Source organism: Marmota flaviventris, chromosome 16 (assembly GCF_047511675.1).
Source record: "Marmota flaviventris isolate mMarFla1 chromosome 16, mMarFla1.hap1, whole genome shotgun sequence".
Classification (NCBI taxonomy): Eukaryota; Metazoa; Chordata; class Mammalia; order Rodentia; family Sciuridae; genus Marmota; species Marmota flaviventris.
In genome coordinates this window covers 61,522,549-61,546,367 of record NC_092513.1, presented here as the reverse complement: position 1 = coordinate 61,546,367, position 23,819 = coordinate 61,522,549, and the positions used below count along the sequence as shown (strand labels likewise).

At 42.1% G+C, this 23,819-nt stretch overlaps 1 protein-coding gene and 1 pseudogene across 2 annotated transcripts in view; one reads left to right on the top strand and one right to left on the bottom strand.

Annotated features, from left to right (window-relative positions):
• The window catches only part of Mtcl1 (microtubule crosslinking factor 1), a 125,718-nt gene that overhangs the window by 54,350 nt on the left and 47,549 nt on the right, over nucleotides 1-23,819 (top strand). For both annotated transcript variants that reach the window (XM_027922904.2, XM_071602469.1), the window contains exons 4-5: nucleotides 17,142-17,201; nucleotides 21,932-23,242. In XM_027922904.2, coding sequence (XP_027778705.2) covers nucleotides 17,142-17,201; nucleotides 21,932-23,242 — 1,371 coding nt within the window. The remainder of the gene's footprint in view (nucleotides 1-17,141; nucleotides 17,202-21,931; nucleotides 23,243-23,819) is intronic.
• LOC114081370 (NHP2-like protein 1 pseudogene) lies at nucleotides 10,580-10,961 on the bottom strand (annotated as a pseudogene).

Below are 23,819 nucleotides of genomic sequence, written 5' to 3'. Positions count from 1 at the left end.
TTTATGATCATAGTCCCTATCCCACTAGAAAGCAAATATTAAGTTTTTGACTTCTTAGGAGATACAGAGGCTAAGGGAGATTGTTAGCTAGAACTATACCCAGGAATCAAATGTAATATTTGAAGTTGGTCTTGTCTTCCTTCCCTTTTTACCTCCATTCTTTACAACTTTTTTTACTTTCTTCATTTTTTCTTTCTGTATTTCCATGAGAAACAGTAGTGTGTGTGTGTGTGCGCGCGTGCGCACACACATATAAAGTATTGTAGAAGGTATTCTTGCAAATGCACAACTGGTACTTACAAGAAGTCTTTAAGATTTTATAATTCTATCAACAATCAAAATTTCTCTCACTAGTATTTTCTGGTAAATTTTGGGAAAATTTTTTATAGAACTAAATCAGGGGATGAGAAATTTAGTTTTTATGAAGAAACTATACATGGAATAGTTGACCAAAGTTTTATGGCCTTGAAATGTCAATGGAGGAGAAACTACCTTGAGAGAGGTGTAAGAAAGTAAAATTTTTAAATGTGTACCATCATTAAAAAAAAAATAAAAGTAAGATTGAAAATAAAACTTGCTAAGTTTTGGGCTTTGTTTAAAAGTTGCCAGTTCAAAATATTTTATAAACAGTTATGAGTCCGTCTGAGTGTGTATTTTACAGATTAAAAACAGTACTAGCTAATCTTAGCTTCTTTGGCCATAAAAGGAGGGAAAGAAGAATGTATAGTACTATATGCATGGAAAGTGCAGTAAATCATGGGATTGCCAGTGACACTTAAAATGTAAGCTGTAGCAATCCATATGTAGAGTTTTGTGGAAAGTGTTCTCTACAATTCTTAAAATAGACTATTATGGATGTAATTAGTGTTTTTTTAATTGTGTTAAGTATGCATAAAAGTTTTAACCCTTTTAAGCATTTAGTTGGGTGGCATTAAATATACTCAACAGTTTGGCAACCACCACTACTATTTCAAGGATATTTTCATCATCCCCCAAAGCCATTTGAAGCACCCATTAAACAATAACTATCCCCACTGCCCACTGCCAGCCCGTTGTTACTTTGATTCTGTCTTCTGTTTTAATGAACTTGTTTAGGTATATCATATAAATATCCATATGGGTGTAGTCACACAGCATTTGTCCTTGTTTTGTCTTTTTTTTTTTTTTTTTAACCTAACACAGTATTCTCAAAGTTAATCCACATTACAGAATTTTATCATTTTTTATGACTGAATGTAATTCCATTTTGTTTATCCATTCATCTGGAGATAGACACTTGGATTGCTGTCACCTTTTGGCTATTGTAAATAATGTATTTGTGGATATTGGTATATGAGTATCTATTTGAATTTCTGATGGTTAGTGTTTTAAAGGGGTATCTTTCTGTGGGTTGAGATTTTTTTAGAGGGAAGATGAATGGTATCCACGTGTCACTGAAAATGAGTACCTTGCATTGCATTATGACCTCCATATGTAACACTGACCATGGACCTACAAATGTTGTACATCACGGAACATGTATGTCAGCCATAGAAGCAGCCACATTGCAAGTACAGGGTGACATTTAAACTAGATGGAGTTGTCACTGTGGCTTCCTCCACTCTCCCCAACATCATTAAATAGTTCAGGATTGATTTAGAAGACCCACCCTCTGGTGGCACCACCACTTTGGAGATTTCAACAGAATGATCAAGGTGATTAGGTCTTCCTTTGACTGTGGGAGGAGAAGGAAGACCTAAAAGATGATGCGCAGTGGTGGCAGGTTATGAATGTGGAGTGAGGAGAGGGAGGAGTTGATGATGACCATGTGGCTTTGTCCTTGAGAGCAGAGAGTGAGCTCCTGGGAACTCCAACAGGGATGGAACAACAGTGATGGTGGCCAGAGGATCAAGGAGGAACAAGGAGACATTGGCATGTGAAGTACAAGGTATGGCAGGAAGGATAGTCTGTGGGTGACAGAGAAAAAGCATGAGACTTGCGGTTCTACAGGAGACAGGTGAGGAGAAATTGGTTGAAAGTGTTGATTAGGAAGGATGGGGAAAGCGGCCCCTTCTCCCTTGGGCCCCTTTGCAGAGGATGGGAGGATGTGTTTCTGTCCACTTGTCATCAAAGTGGCTCCTTCTGTGCTGGTCCCATGGTCAGCTCCCTCCCCTCATTCCATATCATATTTCAGTTTTTGTATATTCTTTCTCTTCCTATCAATTTCTTTATTGATTCTTTTTTGGTACCTAGAAAGTCTTCTATACATCTGATAGAATAAAGTTACCTGCCAAGTGCGCAAAGAAATTCTCCACCCTAGAATGCTAACTCACAGCCAAGTCCATTCAAAATGCCCTCTTTTAGAACAAAACGCCCAGTGTCTGTCCCCGGTGAAGGAGGCCTTGTGACAGTATGTACTGAGTTGTTCTGCCTGGTTTTCAGTTGTGTGGAAGAAAACAGAACTGAAACCCAGAAATGATGGGAGGATTAGAAATAGAGGAAGAGAAAAAATGCCTAAGAAAGGAGCAGACTATTGAGGGGACATCCTGGGCCAGATGAGAGGCAGGTTGATCGGGGGCTCCTGCCATGGTACCAACCTAGAACATGAAGATTTAACTTGTTGTGAATCCCCACAGGATGTCATCTAAGATTTTCCTCATTTTTCTGACTGGATGTTGGTTCATATCAAGGGAAGATTTCGTGTATTTGAATATCTGGCTGATGTCACAGCCATAAAGGAGACTGTCCAGCCCATTCCATGTCACACTGTGTGTCTCAATCTCCACCTAAAGCCACAGGCAGGAGCTGTTCCATGGAAGAGATTTCCTCATCTCTTTGTATTTCCCTTTCTTCACCGTAGTGCTTTTATGTGTCCTGCAGTTCAACCAATCTCTCTCAGCCTTATTGTTCATTTTATTTTAATATGCTGAAGGAAAAAACCTAAACCTGTCAGTCACCAAGAAGAGACTCTCTTCTTTAACAATTAGGACCTAATAGTGAGGGGAGAATGTACATCATCATTTTTCTCTTAGTGGTTTGACTCATCCCATAAATTTTGAGTGAAACCATTTCTGTGATTGACTCTTGATATACTTAATTGCATTGTGGAAAACATTTCTCAGATAGAAATAATACCTGTTTATTGTGGGAGAGGGTTTTGTTGTTGTTAAATTAAAATTTCTCCTATGAATTATTAACAGACAAGGGTAAGGCATTTTTTAAAATTTATTTCTTAGTTGTAGTTGGACCCAATACCTTTATTTTTATTTATTTATTTTTTTTATGGTGTTGAGGATTGAACCCAGGGCCTCATACATGTGAGGTGAGCAGCACTCTACCACTGAGCCATAACCCCAGCCCCAATGGTAAGGCATTTTTACAGTAGACATTATATGACCTGTGATGTGAAGTTAGGGTTCTAGATTATATAAATTCTGTTCCAAATACAAAAAAAAAAAAAAAAAAAGAATATGCAGAAACCACACAGTTGAAAAAATTTATACTCCAAATACACATTTTCCATGCAGACTAAAAAAAGCTTTCCTCCCAAACATTTAGAAAACATTGGTTTTCTAAAGAGAAAAGAAAGCTAGAATGATTAATAATGGATTTTTTTTTTATATTTTTCCAAAATAAAAAAGGATAGGATGATTAACATTAATTTGTTGGTTTATCTTTTTTTTTGGCGGGGGATAGTGCCAGGGGTGCTTAACCACTGAGCCACATCTCCAGTCCTTTTTATTTTTTCTTTTGAGAGAGGGCCTCACAAACTTGTTGATTCTCCTGCCTCAGTCTCCTGAGTCACTGGGATAATAGGTGTACACCATAGTGCCCAGCTAAGTTGTTATTATTATTATTTTTAAGAAGCAGGGTCTTGCTATGTTGCCCTATACTGGTCCTGAACTCCTGGGCTCAAGTGACCTCCTGCCTCAGCCTCCTGAGTAGCTGGGACTGTCACACCTGTGTTCTTTTTTTTTTTTTAATTGCTTTTATTTTTTAAATACATGACAGCAGAATACATCACAATTTTTATTACACATATTGAACACAATTTTTCTTATCTCTGTTTGTATATAAAGTATGTTCATATCAATTCATGTCTTCATACATGTACTTTGGATACTGTACTTGAAAATATTAACCAAGAAAAGAATCATAATTGCTTGACAGGCTAATATTTGTTTTTTATAATTATGACTTATTGAGTGTATTATTTCATTTAATCCTTATAAGAACACTTTATATTTGGCAGTTTGTACTATTATTTCCACTCATAAATAAGGACATTGAAACATCAGGACCTCAGAAAGTAGCCCCAAGATACAGAAAGAGTGATCTGCCTAGAAGGAAGCCCCTGGTTTGGTTTTTGTTTTTGAAGTACTGGGGATCGAACCTAGGATCCTGTGCTTGCCTACGCAGGCATTCTACCTCTGAGCTGCACCCCCAGCCTAAATCCTGTGTTCTTGTGCACCTTTCCCTTTTACCCACATAGCTTACATGCTTTCACAGGATTGCTGGAAAAGTGAAAATTTCTTGAAGGTATTGGGCCAATTTCAGAATGAAGTTGAGCATCTAAAACAAAACAAACTATAATTTCAATTTTCAAGGTTTTTCTGAAGGCATACTCTGGAGGCTTCAGCAACCAGTTGAAATTACACTTTCAACTCATAAGAGATCAGAGGTACTATTATACTCTAGGTAATAAAAAGATAACACATAAAATACTCAAGAAAATAGTTAAAAGTCAGATAATGGGATCCAGAGGTATGTGACCAAAAAATGCTATATTGCTGACTCAAAGCTTGAACAACATGGCTGGCCCAAGAGAAGTCAACTGATATCCAGTGGGATGTGTTAAAAAGAAAGCCTTTCTAACCTGGCATTTTCCTGTCTGCAGTCCATTTGTCACTTAAATCTCCAGAGCCCTCCCTCTGTACACCAGTGAGTGTTCTGAAGCATGTTTGCCTCCCTAACAAACACTGAATGGTTAAGCAGGTATGCTGAGGAAGGTTGCACAGAAATGGTAGGAGCTGGATCTGTGACTGGCATTGCTTCTGGCTGCCAGTGAAAGGGGTAGAGACATGAGAAAGATGGACACACAGTGTGACTGCACAAAGACATCATGCTGTGCTGTGCTTTCGGAAGGGGAGAAGGGTGACTGATTGAACAGATGACTGATTGGCAAAGCAGAGACACCTTGATGCCATGTCTCAGCACTGTTAGTGGCCATGTGTGCTTAAGAAACATCTGAGACATTATAGAGCAGAGTACCCCAAAGAAAGGATCCACTCCTCCCCCACAGATCTTTGGGCAAAACACTTAAGCTTTGTGAGCCTCAGTTTCCTCCTGGGTTACTGAGGGAGGGGCCATGATTCACACTGTCCATCCTCAGGAGAATGAGTGCCCTAAGTAGCACAAAGTGTGCGAAGACCCATGATAAGGTGCTGTGTGTGCATGGGACACAACCTTCTCCCACATCCTCCAGGGAAGCCTCACTCTCTGTTTTGGGTGGGAAGAGCAAAATCAGAGGATGTAAGTGTAAGGAGGACCTAGAACATGTGCTGTAGTCCTTGGCTGGGTGATAGCTCAGAGGTAGGCATGCAGACTCAATCAGAGAAATGCGGTCTGTCCCAGCAGACAGCCACGTCAGCCACTTCCGAGAAGGAAGCCTGATGGGCTTTCAGGCAGACAGTACTTCCTGATGAGCCTCTTCTTCCTGTCAACTCAAAAACCTTTAGAATCCAGCATGGTTGCACAAATGGACTCACATCTAGCCTCAGAAGGAGCCATCCTAAGAAATTGCTGCCTCAAGGCACAATAGTGCTTACTCTTGGTCTTCTATCCCTACACAAGACCCTCCAGGATTTTATAGATTGTAGATAAAGATCTGGTAATTCATGGAGTTTCTGAGAACAGAATTTCATGTGAGAAGCCAGTTATAGATTTGGTATCATCTAGAAGATAAGAAATTAGATAAAAGCACAAAGCAGATTCCATATGAGAGCGAGGTACAGCTATTGAGCACACCAACCCTGCATTTCCACAGGAGCACACAGTATGATGTCTAATGAGGTCACCTCCATCATTGTTTCTGTTCTGTGAGTCAGTCTACCATGTTCTGTCCTCAGTGGACATGAGTTATTGGAACCAGGCTGCTAGAAGGATCCTCTGTAGTTTCTGTATTGTTGTCACCATTCTGTATCAGAGGTAGGGACTTGGGTCCTGAAGCAGGGACTGGAGTCGGTGGTGGCTCTCTGCTCTAGCTGTTGAAGGGCTGCAGTGGAAACACCTAGTCTGGTGACTGAACATGCTTTTAAACTGTATGTGATGTTCTGTCTCATATCATAATATGTTAGTAGAAATATTCAGTTTGGGATATCAGCCTTCTTAGCCTGCATGTTCACTGAAAGAAGGCAGCCCTGCAGATAATAAAACTGCCTAGTTTGATTCTCATCGTGTGAAGCTAGGATTGTTTGTGTTCTTCTGCAGAATGCCTGCTCCCAGCTGTATCCCCACCCCTGCAGGCTTTTTCCTTAGCATATCCGCAGCAGGACAGAGCTGAGAGTGAGCAGGTGCCAGCCAGGGCAGCCCTTCCCTCTGCTCTGTGCCCATCCTTAACCCCAGGGCAGGTATTGTTCTTGGATGATGTTCCTGTGCTCCAGGTTACCTTCTTTTGGAAGCATGTTTATTTCAAGCCCTCACTGACTGACCCAGCTAGAAGGCCAGCATTGGCCAACCCCTTCTGCAGCCTCAGAACAGCACTTTGGCCTGGGGGTGGGGTGGGGTGGGGTGGGGTTCCTTATGCTCTGTGAGCAGGTAGCATCCTTCTCCTCCCCTGCAGCTCAGTTACAGCTCTTGCCTAATTGAATCATCAATTCCCAAGATACATAGAGGTTAATGGAGAAGGGGGCGGGGGAACACTTTTATTCTATAAGAATCATGAAACTGGGGGGCAAAAATTTTGCCCCCAGCCTAAAGAGTCACTTAAATTGTGTGTCCTGGTAGATGTTTAAAGGTAGGAATCAAAGGAGCCACTGCTTGAAGATGAGAATTTACCCAAGGGACAGGAGAGGCTTTTATGCAGGATTCCAGCCAGGGACATGTTTTATATTTCTGAACACTTTGGTGCATAGTTAATGGAACCTAGCAGTGGCTGCAGATAATAAGGATCTTAGGCGGATACGGGTCAGTAAGTCAGACAGGATATTATTAGGCCTCGCCTGGTAGGAGAGCTTCTCAGATGGGAAGACTTCAGCCTGGAAGGCAGTTAGTGTTTCAGAGTTCCATTTGCTATCCCCAAACGTCCATTAGTCCCTACTTTGTCCTCTGTTCCAAGATGTACGTGATGATCCCCAGTAGCATGGACCTAATCCTGCCTGGGGGTTAATCCTCTGGTTTAATTTCCTGCTTATTTCTGTCTGGTACGAGTCCATCAGTCTTATACATCCCTGCCAGGTGAGGCAGGGCAAAGGTTTAATGGAAGTGTTGGAGTGTTTGCTTTATAGATATGTTCCATTGTCTTTAAGAAATAACATTATTTCTGATTTGAAAGTGTAATATATAGATGGTCCCTGACTTAACAATGGTTTGACTTAGGATCATGCGACTTAACAGAGGTGCAAAAGAAACCAAACACATTCAATAGAAACCAAACTTGGAATTTTGAGTTTGATCTTATCCCAGGCTGATGTGCAGTATGATCCTCTCTGGTGTTTCTGGGCAGTGGCAGTGCTGTGCCCAAACACCCATGCAATCATAAGGGGAAATGACTGACCCTCTACAGTATCCTGTGTTACTCATCTATGATGCTCAGTAGATTAGGTGCACTATGTGCATTTTCAATTTTTGATATTCTAAATCTATGAACAGGGCATAACCCTACCAAAATGTTGAGGAGCATCTATTAATTTTGACTGCTGGAGAATTATAAATAAATAAATAAAATCAGCCAGCCATAATTCTGTTACTTATTGATAATACGTACTAGTATTTTAACTGCCAGCTACCAAACATTTCCAAGAGAAAAATATTTAATCCTGTTGAGATTATATTAAGTTTGCTTTTATCCATTTTATTTAAAATGTTGATGTTTCATAAAAAATTTCCCAAGTCTTTAGTAAATTTTAGTAAAATTTTTTTAGTAATTGTAATTTTTAATGGCTGTGCAATGTTAATGGTTTTCAGGGATTGAAAACATCTGCCTAATATTTTCTTTACAATATTTTATTAAATTTTCAAACACATAGCAAACTTTAATTTTATAGTGAAAACCCATGTACCTACCCTCTACATTCTATATTTACATTTACTGTACTTGATTTATCACACATTTATTCATCTAGCCATCTATTTATATCTATTATAACCCATCTTTTGAAGCATCTGAAAATAAATTACAGATATTTATTCACTTTTTCCTTGTACACATTGTTAGAGCTCAATTTTTGTTTAAACTTTTTTGGGTTAATTCATATATACTGAAATGAACAGATATTAAATTTATATTTGTTGAGTTTTGACAAATGTGCACATGAAGTTTTACTAGTATAACAGATACTCTGTTATTTAGAAGGATGCCCAGAGTCAAATTAAACTGTACATAGGATGTGATGGTAGATTATTATAAAATAGTATCAGAGTTTTTTCATATGTAATTTTGTTTGAAAGTTAAAGAAAGGTACTTTTTTTTTTTTACATCACACACTTCTGGAAAAAAATGAATGATGAGTTTTCCTTGAAAAGGGGACAACATTTTAATATTTGTTTGCATTATTTTTTGGCTTGGTTTTGTTTTCAAAGTGCTGCTCTTTTGTAGTGCTTCATTTGACTAGGAAAGAATTTGCCTCTCTTGATAGATTGGTGTACTTCCTTCCAGTAGACCAGAGGGAAGACAGATTATGTTTTTAAAATTACACAGCCTTATCATCAGTTCTGACAGGCAAATGGCATGCATCTCTATAGATTCAATTTTCGTGACTGTGCAAGAGCCACTTATTGGTTCCCTCTTCAGGAAGTCAGTAGGGGCTTCTGAACTGCAGATTCTAAATGATGTCATGGTTGGTGGTGCTGTTGAGTGCCCACATGTGTGTGTGCGTTCAGAGCTGGGATTCTTCAAGTTTGGAGGAGGATACCTTGGTATCCTTATGGTTTTATAATGGCCTTGACTTTTGATTTTAATCTTTGTATATTATTTATAATTATCATCTTCAGTTTATTTTATTTTTCTAAATATATGTTTCCAGGGTTTAAAATGAGTCAGTGGATCAGCCCACAGTGTGAGGCAAATGTGTGTTTTATTCCCCAAATTTTCACAAGTGATCTGTCATTTTTATCATCTGTCATTTTTACCAAGAGAAAGTGATGTTTGATAGGTTGAGTGTGCTGGGGTCTCTGACCCTGTAGGCACCATGGTGTTGGACACTGTGGCTTGCTGGTCAAGCTGTTGCCTCTGTGACCTTGGCCACTGAATCCACAGCCACGTGCTTTTATTGCTGTACTTTCTTCAGCCAAAGTGTCTCAACATAATTTTCTTCACTGACTTTGTGGTATTTTGCCCACTGTTGATAGTTTTCTGTCTTACTTTTCCAAATAAGGACTTCTGTCTGCAGCCTCAGATCCTTTCAGAAGTAACCAGAGTGCCAGCAAATTCTATTTCATAGCCATGCCTGAGGTACCATATGAACATAACAATTTGAAACTCTTCCTATAATAGTTCTTCGGACTCTTTTACTAAACAAAGGCAGAGATTTTGGTTTTTATTTTTATTTTTTTAATGAGAAAACTCAGCAACTGGGGGCCCAGAAACCTGGAGAAAACAAAAAGAAAAACAACCCAAATTTGGGAGAGTGGGCTACTAGAGCCCTGGAAGGCTGGTGTGAGTATCTGTGGGCCGCTACCAAGACCACAGGCTTGGAGTTGGCCTCAGGTTGGTGTCCCATCTCCAAATTTGGGGGACCTTGAAATATTACCTGACTGCTGACCAAGTTTGAGTTTTATTGTCTGTTAATAATATATACCTCTTGTAAGACTTAGATTAGACATTGTCTTAGTCAGTTTGGGTTACTATAACAGAATACTATAGACTGAGTGGATTAAGCAACAGAGATTTTATTTCTCACAGTTTGGGAGGCTGCAGAGTGAAAGATCGTAGTTTTGGTGTGGTTGGGTTCTAGTGAGGGCTCCTTCCTGACCTGTAGACAATTGATGAAACCTCCCTTGGTAGAGAGAGGAAGCTTTGGTGTCTCTTCCTCTTCTTATGAGCACATTAATCCCATCATGTGGGTTTCACTCTCAGGACATCAGCCAAATCTAATTATCTCCCAAAGGCCTCCCTCATAATACGATCACATCGGGTATTAGAGCTTCCGCATATGAATTGTGGAGATATCAACATTTTAGTCCATAACTGATGTGTAAATAAGGAGTTTGGCATTGTCCTTGGCATAAGTGCCAGACAGATGGTGATGGTTGATATCATCATCTTTTTTAAAATACAATATTTTATAATAGAAAGCTGATGACTTCATGCTAAGACAGACAGTATGGTACATAACCTGGTGGGTGGCAGATTGGCGGGGAAAGCAGAGCAGAGGCCACAGGCTTATACTGAGAGCCTTTCAGTAGACTGCTGAATGGACCCGATCTGCTGTTTCAGTTGAGAGCCTTTTTCGATGGTGACAGAATGGGCAATGACAGGCCTGGAGACTCCACAGATCCCAGGGCCTGCTTGGAGTACACAAACACTTAGGGGGCACATTCTTGTCTTCATATAGCTTTGCGAGGTGCAGCATGATCTTCAGGGGTTTAGCATTGGCTGCCACCAAGATGAACTCAGAGATGCCTCCGTTGAGGATTTTGGTGGCCTCGCTGGCTCCTTTCTGAAGCTTCTTGTAGTTACACAACTGCTGAATGAGGTCCCATCATTTCTTGGTGAGGCGGGCAAGGGACAGATAGGCCTTTGGATTTACATCAGCCTCAGTCATGACTGAGGTTCTGATGGCTCACCACTCTATCATGGGCTTCTTAACAGGATCTAGGAAAAAGGGTTTCCTTTGCGCTATGGCTTGGCAGGATTTTCCACTGAACCCAAGAGTAGATTTGTGTGTCTTGGAACCTGCAAAGGAACTGCAGCACAAGGTGCAGTGAGCCCCCAGCAGGAGGGGAACTTGTCTCCCTGACAAGACAAGCGAGGAGGAAAGGGAAGGAGGCATCTCCAGCCAGACCTAGTGTTTCCAGCTGTAGAAGAAGCTGATCACTCTCACCCTGCACTTCTCATAGCATTTACATGAGAATTTTATTATGAGTAACAGAATCTTGATAACCTCATCCGAATGGGGGGGGGGGGGAGACGTCACCATCATTTTCTCAATCTGATTTTTATTCTTTTGTGTGCTATAACCCAGCCAAAAAACAACAGACTTTCTAAATAATTAGAATCTGTAAGAATTCTAAAAATCATCAGCCTACATCTGTGCTCTCCCTCCCATACTGACTCATCCTGTATAGTTTCCTGATTTTATTTGCCTCCTTTTATTACCAATCTAAATCTTAAGCCTCAAGTCTGTCTCTGAGAAACTTTAGCAATTGAGAGCTTGTCAGTTTTACTGAAATTACTTGGAAGATATTGGCCTAAAATAGGAAGCATTAAGAATTGACATGAAAGTCCAAATAGTTGCCTAACTTTCATATTTTATTTAATCATATTCAATATTCAGCAAATCCATCACCCTTAGATGCATTCATTTCAGATTCACAAACTTAAGGGCTTTCCCCACCACCTTTTCAAAAGGAATGTAGAGCCAATTTGCTGGCAGTTGACCAGACTAAAAAGAAAACTGTAGAATTAATCAACAAGCAGGTCCTTATTCTGGGTTGTGGTTTTTTTTTTTTTTTTTTTTTTGATTGTCTGAATTTTCCCTTTCCTTTCCTTTCATCATTCTTGGAAGAGACTCCAGTGGATCACTGAGTCATCCAAAGAATAAACTGGGTATACTGAATAATGCTCACACAAGTTATCCAGGGTCCCTAAACCCAGCATCTATACCCTCCTCCACCCAGTCCTTGGCTGTCAGTGCTCTGTGCTGGACAGGCTTTGGATGACTCTAGGCATGTGGACCTTGCTGGAGGCATGGCAGTTGTCACTCATGACCACCTGGCTCTTGGCCAGGGGACCATATGCTTGGAGACCTGCAACGCAGAGGGGTACCTGGCCCATTTGCTCAGCCCTCAGGGCACTTCCTGGTCTTTTTTTCCCCCTTTTTTTTAAAAAAATATTTATTTATTTATTCTAGTTAGTTATATATGACAGCAGAATGCATTTTTAAAAAATTAATTAATTTATATATTCTAATTAGGTATACATGACAGCAGACTTTCTAACCAACCATAAACCTATAGGTTATACCTGAAGGACCAGGCTAATAACACAGGAGATCAATGATAGTTTCTATTTTCTGATATCTTCAAGATAAAAATTGTATTAATTTTATGACACCCCCCCCCCCCGATTTATTTAGGTGCTGGGGATTGAGCCAGGGCCTTTGCATATTGCTTAGTACGTGCTGTACCCTCTATCTGTACTTCCAACCCCACTTCTCTGTTGTCTTAAAGGACATATCACACACTGTAGATAATTTGGGGACTATGAAAAGCCACCAAAAAAGGAATTAAAATTCCCCATAATTCTGTCACTTGAAGATGATCCTTACTTAATATTTTGGTGCATTTTCCTCCAGCTCAGTTTCCTAACATACACCTGTGAAACATTTTATCCTTATTAAGATAAAAACATGTGCTATTTGTCACCAACATTTTCTTTTTAATGTATTGTGAGCATTTCTCATATCTTTCAATATTCTTTGAAAAGCATCATTGTGTGTAGAGACCTAACTTGCGACATGAGGACTGGGGTTAACAATGCTGTATTGTATCCTGGTAATTTTCCAAGAGATGATGATGGGTATGTTGACTTGCTTGGTAATAATCACTTCAATATGTACATTCATGTCAAGATAAGACAATCAAGCCATCGTGTTGTCTGCCCTAAATATACACAATAAGAGGAAAAAAGATCCTTGTAACACCCCAGCGTCTTCACTCACTGTCACAAAAGGTGCTGTTGAAAAGCATTCTAACCTGTAAATCTTGCATGGGATCCTGCATGTGTCCTCAGGGTGCCTTCCAGAGGTGGGATTACCATGTTAAGACATGTCCTCTGTAAGGTAGGATTGCTTCAGAACCCTGCCTAGCTTCCCACACCTGTTCATCTGCATGGAAATGCCACCTCTGAGGGTGCTTGCTTACCCTGGGTACCCTACTTTTTTGATTCTGTAAATCTTTAAGTGAAAAAAAAAACATGGTATCTTGTTTGAATTGCTAATAGTTGTATTTTGGGGCCATTTGTTTATTTTCCCATGAAGATGGGTCTCCTGTTGCTTGCAAAATATTACTCTTTTGTGTGTTGTGGGTGAGAGAATTCTTTTTCCAGTTTGCCTTTAAATATTCATAATGTTTTCTTTTGATATATAAAGAAAGTTAAAAATGTTTAACAATCTACTAGTCTTTTTCCATGGATGTTTCTTTTGTTTTTATGTCTGTAAAGGCCATGCCTCAAGAATAAATAGAAATTTATTTTTTCCTGGTTCTTTTATAATTTTTTTACTTCTAAATTTGTAATTGAATTAATTTTGATATGTAGTATGAGTATTTTCTTATCTAAAGTTTTGTATAATTATTCCACCAACATACCCCATTCTTTTAAAAGAATAGTGTAAAATGCTGGTTTAAAATGCTACCTGTTTGGACTGTTAAAATCTCATATCCTCTCAAAGCTATTTCTGAGCTTTTTGTTTTATTCCATTAATCTGTGTATCTTTGTTCCAGCACCAAACTATGATATTTTATTTCTATGTTGACTAGTATAAGCCAACTGTCATTATTCTTCCTTTTCAAAGTATCCTTGGCTATTTTCACCAATTTATTTGTCTATATCAGCTTCAGCAAGCTTTCTCTGCAAAGGGCTAGGTGGTAAACATTTTAGACTTTGCAGGCCATAATGGGCTGACACTAGTGCTCAGCTCTGGTGCAGAGCAGGTGTGGACAATAATAAAGGAGGCTGTCTTCTATTAAAATATTGTTTACAAAACAGGCTGTGGGTTAATTTATCCCCAGGGCTACGGTTTGCAAACCCTTGTTCTAGATGAATTTTTGAATCTTTTTGTCAAGTTCTTCCAAACTCTTACTACCCTCACAAACACATTTTGTTTGAAAAGGTACATATTCATATTTGTATAAAGATGTTGCTTATTACACGCATACATATTATATATGCGAACATATGTGTGACAGAGTACATATTATATGCATTCATCTTACATACTGGGAGACAGAGTGGAATTTGGTTAAAATGAGAGCATTCTTTTAAAATGATTTGGAAGAAAAATATAATATCTTTATAACATAAAGCCTTCCCATTGCAAACATTACTTTCTAACCTTCCCATTGCAAACATTACTTTCTATCAATCACAAAGTTTTTTGTTTTTTTTTAAATTTCCTTCATAGGGTTCCTAAAAATTCCTGGTGAACTTAAATTCTTGCAATTTCTTCCACTCTACTTACTGTTGTGAATGGGATGTGTGTCAGGGGTCTCACGACTCCCAGCGTATTCTGTGGTTTACTAGAAAGGACTCAGGGTTATAGTTTACAGCCCATCCACAAAGGAGCAAGACACATCAGGAGGGGCTGGAAGAACCCACCCTCGGTCTCCCTTTCTTCATTCCCTCCCCCACAGGATGCCTCACTCAGAATGTGATCCTGTCTCTAGCATCAAATGTGGCAACCCATTTGATGCTAAATCTTTTGTCTCCATTTCTAGCTTTTACTTCATGTGCATATCTTTGGTTTTCTTCCAGTGCATACAGAACCTCTCTTCTGTTCATTGGGAGAATGTTGTGAAACAAGGTGGCTTGTGGACAGCACATACTGAGGGCCTCGATTGTCATTACAGACCCAGATTTAAATCACTCATGTGAAACCCTAGGGAACAGTTTTTCTCCCTGCTTCTTTTTTCTAACTCTTCTCTGTCTTCAGTCATCAGAAATATTCTTCTCCCTCAGCTCATTCAAAGAAAAGCTGATCTTAACTTCAGTGTGAAGATGAAAATCTTGGAAAGCCCACTTAATAAGTGGGATGGGATAATCTCTGGTCTGTCTTAAGGCAGGATTAAACTACCTTTTGCAGGAGACTGGTTCTCTTTGTAGTTTGACCCTGCTTTTACCAAAAAGACAAAAGGAAATATTTCAAGCCTATTCTGCAGCCAGGATTTAAAGATGGTTCCTCCACCCCCCTTGGTAACCAGGGAGAGCCTGCCAGGCAACCCAGACTGGTTCCATGGCCTTTTTCCCTTCCTGCAGGTCCTTCTCTCAGTTACCTTTTTCTTCTCTAGGTCTCCAGCTTCCTGGAGGTTAGGGGACAGCTAGAATTTTAATTGCTTCTTAATCTAAAATCCCTCCAATGAGTGGCAAAAGCCTGGCATTCTGAGAGTGAGACATATGATGTAAATAGCACTGATGAAGGAATTTGAGGTTTTTTTTTTTGTTGTTTGTTTGTTTGTTTCGGTGGTGCCTGGGGATTGAACCCAGAGCCTTGTGCATGCGAGGCAAGCATTCTACCAACTGAGCTATGTCCCCAGCCCATGAATCTGAGTTCTAACCACAATGTAAGTGACTTACATCAGAGCCTCCTTTCAAACTTGGGATGTGGTATGACAGCAGAAATACAAAATCAAAAGTCATGCTCAGAGCCCATCTTCAGTTGGGGTTCAGAAGAACCCAGGTGGTGCTTCAGGGTTGGAGCTAAGCTGAGAGGGAAGTGAAGGGGGATGGGGATGAGCTCTCTGAGAGGCTTGCTGGGATCTGAGTGCTGGTGAGCAGGGCTTCCCTTCCCCTGCTGCTTGTTTTCAACTTTCCTTAGGATCAACTTAATCTCTTCAAATTAAGAGACCACAAATCATCTTGTATTCCTCTAGGATGCTTTTCTTCTTCCATTCTTTCTTTTTGTCTTCATGCTTCATCTTAGCAGGAAGAGTGCTAGCTCCCTGTTGGTCTGTTTCAGGCATCCCTTAGCCCTTTTATTCAAACTCATGTTTATATTTCATACTTGTTTGCAATTTCCTGCTTGGCATGGGCAAAGATGCACCTGTAGTGGCACCAAACAGCCATGGCTGCAGTGCTTTCACTAGACATTCAACCCTCTGTGTGTGAGAATTCAGCACCCTTGGATTCAACCGACCATGAGTTGAAAACATTGAAAAAAAAAATGCATTAGTACCAAATACATACAGACATTTCTCTTGTCATTACTACCTGATACTATCAAACAGCTATTTACATAGCATTTTCATTGTTCAGGTATTATAAGTCTTTTAGAGGTGATGTAAAATATATGGAGGCTATGCATAGATTATATATAGGTACTACTACATCATTCTGTTAAGGACTTGAGCATCTGAGTCTTTTGGTATCCTTGAATGGGGGAGGGGGTACTGGAACCAATGCCATTAGATTCTTGGTGCAAGAGGCTACTATATAGAAAACTAGCTAGGGACCCAGACCATTGAAGGACACAGTTAAGGTTACTTTAACATAGGAATAAATTATGAGCTGTATAGGATCTTTACGATGAAGGTTTAATCATGAATTGGAGTGGGTTTTTCAAGAAGTTTGTAATGTAGAATAGGTTTTCTTTATAACAAGAGCCAATCTTCTTTCTCTTCCTGCCACATTTTATCTGTCCACTCAGGAAACATCAGTTAATTTTGATAGCAGCCCAAAGAAAACATAATTGGGTATTAAAGTTTCTCTCGATATCTATGTATCTATCTCTGAAACTTCTACCTTTTTCCTCTTCTTGCCTTCTCACCACTGTTATAAATTGTCCAAAACACCTCCTTTCTCATAAAGCTAAATAATTGAGGAGTGCATTTCCAAATACAATAATTAGGATGTAAAGCACCTTACCATATGTATTCAATTGCATTTTAAATGTTAATTTTGAGTTGTTTCCTGATTCTAGAGGAAATAGTTCTATGCATGTACTTCCCCACCAGTGCTGGCTGTGCTGTGTGACCCTTCAGTAACAGAATGTTGCTTGGATCTGTTTCAGAGTTCCCTAAAGAGAAGAGGCAGTCGGGAAATGTTCAAAGAGAAGAAAACCTTTAACCAGGTAAGCTGAGGCTTTTGTTCTAATGTCACATTTCCTACAGAGGAAGCCACCTCATTTTGAATATTCTCACAGACATCAGCTTTGCCTTTAAAACCTCCAAAGAAACATCACCCGCCAAAACTCTTGGACTCATTCAAAATCTCTATGGAGTGAACATTTTCTTTTCAAGGCTGTAGCTAATTCCTTTTATTTCTCTCTTGCACTGATAAGCTGCAGCTTTCTTTAGGAAAGAGAACAAACTGGCTTTATGTGAAGCATAACTAGGTGTAGTGTAGTCTGTAGTCTGGCAGTACTCTCTCGAAGGTATTTTGTTCTTCAGAGTCATTCACATAGTAAAATAACATAGCCACTGGAGGGTTGGGTCATTCATAAGCCATTGTTTTGTGTGTAAGTGTTTTTTTTTTTTTTTTTAAACAACGTGCAGGGTGAAAAAATTGTCCTAATGGAAAGTAAAATATTCTAACTGGAAAAACAGTAAAACCTCAGCCCTTTCTATGTACACAGTATGTGTTCTTTAAAGCCTTCTTAGCTTTTCTGAAGTGTTGTCTTACTGGGTTCCTTTCTTCTTCTTTTAAAATTGCTGCTGTAGTATTAGATGTTGGAGAAAGAAGAGTTTCTGGGGTATCAGTTTGCTGAACTCTGAGAGCAAGGGGTAATTAGAGAGATGCAATAAGTTGGGGTAACTAAGAGCCTTGGTGCAGCCCTGACCCTGGAAGCTCCCCTCTTCATGATTCCTTCTGATTTCTGTGTCCTCCTAACTCACAGATCCCTTTGGTGTTATTTGAGGAGGGCCCAGCCAAGTGAGCAGCAGGAATGCCAAAGATTAACTTTTTCAACCCTCTCTCATTCCCCAAATCTCAACTTGAACTCCACTCATCCAGGGAAATTAAAAAGGTGCTCCATTGCTGTGTGCTTACACCTTCCTGGGCTCAGAGTATGTTTTCAGTTTCCTGGCTCTTGATATCAAAGAGCTTTTCCTTCAGAGGGTGATTGGTCTGTGGGTAAAGCAGGTCAACCACAGGAGCTAGTAGCTCCTTGGATATGTGTCAGTGACCCTGGGGTCTGGGGATGTGTCGAGTTGCCCCACTCAGCCTGCGGGATGATTGAGCAAGGAGTTTCTATTCAGCAGAATGGTGGAATGGAGCGCCTTGGGAACTGCAGGTCGGCCACCAAAACTCAAAGGAAGCTGGCACCCCGGCGCAAGGTAGGCACGTGGGCAGTCAGCTGCTGGGGTGCTGGCCGGATGGCAGACTTGCAAGCCAAAGAATATATACTGACAGCGATATATTTCTGTTGCTTGACAAGGCCTTTCCAGCTGGTGGCGACGGTGCTGGTCCCTGTGTGTCTGACCCCGCCTGCCATGCTTGCCTTCTCTGCCCGCAGCGGGAGTAGTTTTATGTGGCAAGTTGGACTCCACCTTGTACTTTTGTGCTGCATTTCTGGAGTTATCCAAAGGGCTCTTGAAACCAGAGCCTGATATTATTAAGTTTAGGATTCAGCCTTGACTCCTCCACCAGTCGTGGCAGAGTTTCAGTCACAAAGTAAGATGGGTATCCCGCCTCCCATCTTATTAGGAGTGGATTCCCCCACCCAGAACAGGCCAGCCAAGCTCAGCTTCCCTGGGGGCTGGGGGATCCTCTCCTACAGGCAGACCTCCCCAGCAGGCTCTCGGAGAGGGAGCCTGACCTTCCAGCTATCACACTCACTCCCTTGGCTTGTCTTTCTTTATAACTCTGCTTTTGTCCTGGTGGCAGGCCTCGTAGTGCATGCCTGGGTGTTGACAGCATGTTTATCATCTGTTAGAGTTCCTGCTGTGAATAGTTCCTCTCTTTAGGAAATGAGAAGACTTTGTGGACATTTAATCAATCCTCAGGTAATCTGCACCAAATCGAACACTGAGTAGGGCATCCTGCTGCTTTAACTGACCTGGGTTTAGGCTGGTGGTGGGCCAGGGATTGTGCTGCTGATAGTCAGACTTGCAGGGGTTGGCAGATGGAGAAGGTCCCAGACTGGAGGTGGACAGAGGATGGAGCGGAGGGTCCCTATAGCTGGAAGACACTCTCTTCTCTTCAATGATCCCTGCTGCCCAGATTTCCTGAGGTGGAGATGGGAGTCATTGAGGCAATTTTGGACTGTGGATAAATGCCATCTCTCCAGATAAGAATGGGCTGAGAACCTCTCCTGTCTTCCCGTCCTTGCATTTAATTCCCAAAGGAATTCATCTATAAAGTATTTACAGTCAGCCTCCATTTTCATGGATGTATTTTAGCCTTCCGTAAACTCAACTCCTTCAAGTGAACAGCAGAGACCTGTCACCTGTTGGTGTATTTGGGTTCCTCGCACATCTTCGTCTGACAAAAAATTGGAAAGGTGCTTTTGATGGTTCTACTATAGAAGTTCAAAGAAACTGGGGTTGCATAAAAATAGCCTGCTGATTTCAGGTACAGAAAAATAAATATTTAAGAGTGGATGAATGAACAAATAAGCAGCCATGCTTTTCTATCAGTATTGATATGAAACACAATGAATGTCTTTTATAGCCCATGTGGTGATCTATGTAGGCCTTTTAAAAAAATAAAAGATCAGTGATAATCCATTTTACTCAGTGGTTTTGAGAGGGCAGCAGCCTTATTCCCAATTAGTCACAGAAACTCTTTATATGAGCCTAACCAAAACCAAACCAAGTCCTTAATATAAACCAAATCAGAATTCAAAGACTATGTAACATTTATAGATCATTCTTCTAATGAGAAAAAAAAAGTAGAGACACTAGCTTCTTTCCCAATATTAATTGCATTTCAGACAAAGAAAAAAGTGGGTAGGGTCAGGTGAATGCCATTTACAATTTGTTGTATATTATTTTGGTGACCTTTACAGTGACCTTGTAGTTTGAAAATTCTGCTTTAGACATAAGGAGACTGGTTCACCAGGACTGTGCAATTGACCCAGGTCCCCAGATGGTAGGGGCCAGAGTTAGTATCCTGAGCAGCATATTTAACCCCAAGTCCAGCTGTGCTGGTTTTATTATTGGTCCTGAGGAAGACACTAGGAGTGTCATCATCCACACGGCACAGGGGAGAGCTCCTGGTCATGCCCTCCACATTGCACTGGCTGAAGGCCTGGTCATGGATTTTTCCTGAGTCTTCTTGGCACATCATTTCCCCCATTTCCATGGGTTTGTGATGAAGGAGAAGAGATCAGGGCAGGAGGCAAGGTGAAAACCCGAGAGGCACCAAGGAAGGTATGCCTTTGTCTTTCTGCCACGTGGCTAGTGGCTGCCAGAATCTGGCAGAGTGAGCCATTATTCTCTGAGCATGAAAGCAATGCAGGTGAAGCTCTGCAAGAGTTAATTCTTCTCTCCCAGAGGGTTGACTTGTTCCTAATCCTGGTTAGCAGCCAGGACAGCAGATGAGTCTCCGAGCTACTGACAGTTTATCTAAGTGATGGGGAAGCCTTTGCTGCTGTCTCCTCTCTGTCCCATCAGCAATTTGGAATTTCTGCTAGTGAAAGAGGAATGAATCATGGAATGGGTCATTGTTCCCTTGGTCATTGTGCCTGTTCATCAAATGTGATTAATATAAAATTTTTCCAAGACTAAGATGGAGAGTTCATACTGCTTCAAAGTACAGGGATCCACAATGGAAAGGTAGAGTTGATGTTGCACTTGGTCCAGAAAGTGCCGTCTTGACCTCCACCATACACTGTAGGCCTTCAGTGGTAGAGCCTCCTTTGGAGGCCCTCCAGAATCCTCTGGTATTCTGCTGTGCTACTCTGATTTGAAAACACTTCACTCTATCCAACATTTAGCTCCTTCCCTCAGGTATCTGGATTTGATTTCCTGCTGTGTCACAGCAGCTTACGGGAGGGGAATGGAACCAAAGGCCCTGAATTGGCCCTTGCGTGGTGAGAGTTTGGGAGTAGTGGGGGTGTCTAGGTGTGTAGTAGTCATTGTGTTCTCCCTACCGGTGCTTGGCACTGATGTAGCACCAAAACTTTCAAAGCCCCCTCTTGCCCATCATCCCATTGTTTCATCCTCATGTTATTCTGAGGTACCTTGAGGAAGAGGAGGCAGCAGGGTGGACAGGTGAATTGCCCTCTTTCAGGTATATAACCCATCAGTAGAAAGCTGGGCTCTTATTTGGGGTTGCTTGCTTTCCCCATCCTGGTAGTACCTTGTAGAGGTACTACCTTGCAAGGAATGAAGGGGTCTGCACTATAGATGAAGTGAGAAGCCACAGGCTGGATGTGGCCCCTGAATCCTGTTGGCCATACTAGGCTCTTATGAGAGGTTCTGAAGTCTCTCTGGTGGTTGCTGGGGGGGATGAACCAGGTTCAACTCACCGTCATGAGGGGTCACTGTATTACCAATGAGTGTTGGTTTATTTTTATTTTCTTTCTTCATTTATAACTTGTATGATGTTCTTCATGTGCATGTTTTGTTTTTTTTTTCCCCCCAAACTAATTCTTTAGTTCTTGTTTGGTTGACAAAGCAACATTCTGTGGGCCTTTCCTAGGTGCCTTCCACAAAGCCCTGGGCTCACCACTGCTTTGTCTTGGCTCCTTCTCCATGTAACTTGACAGCACTGACAGCAAGATCGGCGTGTGTGTGTGTGTGTGTGTGTGTGTGTGTGTGTGTGTGTGTTGGGGGCGAGGTGCGAGGGGAATCATCAAAAACACGAACATTTGGTATTTTCAAATAACCCTTCTCTCGGGCTGTTCTTTGCTGGCAGGATGACAGTGCCGATTTGAAGTGCCAACTCCAGTTTGCCAAAGAGGAAGCTTCCCTGATGCGCAAAAAGATGGCCAAACTTGGGAGGGAGAAGGATGAGCTGGAGCAGGAGCTCCAGAAGTATAAGTCCCTGTACGGTGATGTGGACAGTCCCCTCCCCACGGGGGAAGCTGGGGGGCCCCCCAGCACCAGAGAGGCAGAGCTGAAGCTGCGGCTGAAGTTGGTGGAGGAGGAAGCCAATATCTTGGGCCGGAAGATCGTGGAGCTGGAGGTGGAGAACCGAGGCCTCAAGGCAGAGATGGAAGACATGCGGGTCCAGCATGAGCGGGAGGGAATGGGCCGGGACCACGTGCCAAGCATTCCTACCTCACCCTTTGGCGACTCCCTGGAGTCCTCCACGGAGCTCCGCCGTCACCTGCAGTTTGTGGAAGAGGAAGCCGAGCTGCTGAGGAGGTCCATATCTGAAATCGAAGACCACAACCGACAACTGACCCATGAGCTGAGCAAGTTCAAGTTTGAGCCTCGCCAGGAGCCAGGGTGGCTTGGGGACAGCTCATGTAAGGGTGCTGGGGCCGGGGCTCCCTTGCAGGAGGAGCTGAAATCAGCCAGGCTGCAGATCAATGAGCTGAGTGGGAAAGTGCTGAAGTTGCAGTATGAGAACCGGGTGCTGCTGTCCAATGTCCAGCGCTGCGACCTGGCTGCCCACCTGGGGCTGCGTGCCCCAAGCCCCCGGGACAGTGATGCTGAGAGCGACACAGGCAAGAAGGAGAGCGATGGGGAAGAGGGCCGCCTGCCCCAGCCTAAGCGGGAAGGCCCAGTTGGCGGTGAGAGTGACTCAGAAGACATGTTCGAGAAGACTTCAGGCTTCGGGAGTGGGAAACCATCAGAGGCTAGTGAGCCATGTCCAGCAGAGCTCTTGAGGGCCCGGGAGGACACCGAGTGCCTGGCAACCATAAAGCATGAGGCCCAGCGGCTTGAGCGATCAGTGGAGCGCCTCATCACAGATACTGATGGCTTTATCCATGACTCAGGGCTGCAGGGCAGCAGCTTGGCCTCACATGGTGTCCAGGGTGAGGGTGAGAGGGGTGAGGGGGCCCAGAGTGAACCCCATCTTCTGGGGACCATCAATGTGAAGATGAAGGCTTTCAGGAAAGAGCTGCAGGCCTTTCTGGAACAGGTGACCCGGATTGGGGATGGCCTGTCACCCTTGCCCCACCTCACAGAGTCTTCCAGCTTCCTCTCCACCATGACCTCCGTGTCCCGGGACTCCCCCATCGGGAACATGGGGAAGGAGCTAGTCCCAGAATTGCAGGTAAGGGGGCTCCTGGCTTCGCCTCCCTGCTCCGTCTTGCTCTTCCTCCTTCTCGCTGGCATTGCTGCTCTCGGGCTGGCGCTGCTCACGGCTGCTCGGTTATGATTTCAGACCTGCATTGTACTAAAGCCTCCGGCGTCAACCAAATCCTGTCTCTTGGTTGGGTTTCTTTCTTTCTTTTTTTTTTTTTTTTTCGTTTTTATTTTCCTTTGTTATTTTTTGTTTTATTTCCTTGTTTCTCCGTTTTCCTCTTTGATTTTTTTTTTTTTAACTGCACCACCGCTTGTGGTTTAGAGGCCCTCTCATGACACAAAGGCTAAGCCCAGTGGAGGCGCTAGGGATCGTCGCAGCCCATCCTTGCTCCTTTCTCGGTGTTTCAAAAACAACCCGCCACCCTGCTGAAGAAGCAATGAGGAGTTTAAGACCAAAGTACCAACTCCTGTCACAGTCAGGATGAGTAGCAGACTCGCTAACGAGCGCCCGAATCCCTCCTTGGGTTTACTACCAAAGGGACACAGTGCAGTTCTAAGAGGCCCTAGGCAGCCCAGACCCACCCACTCCCACTGGAAGATAAGCC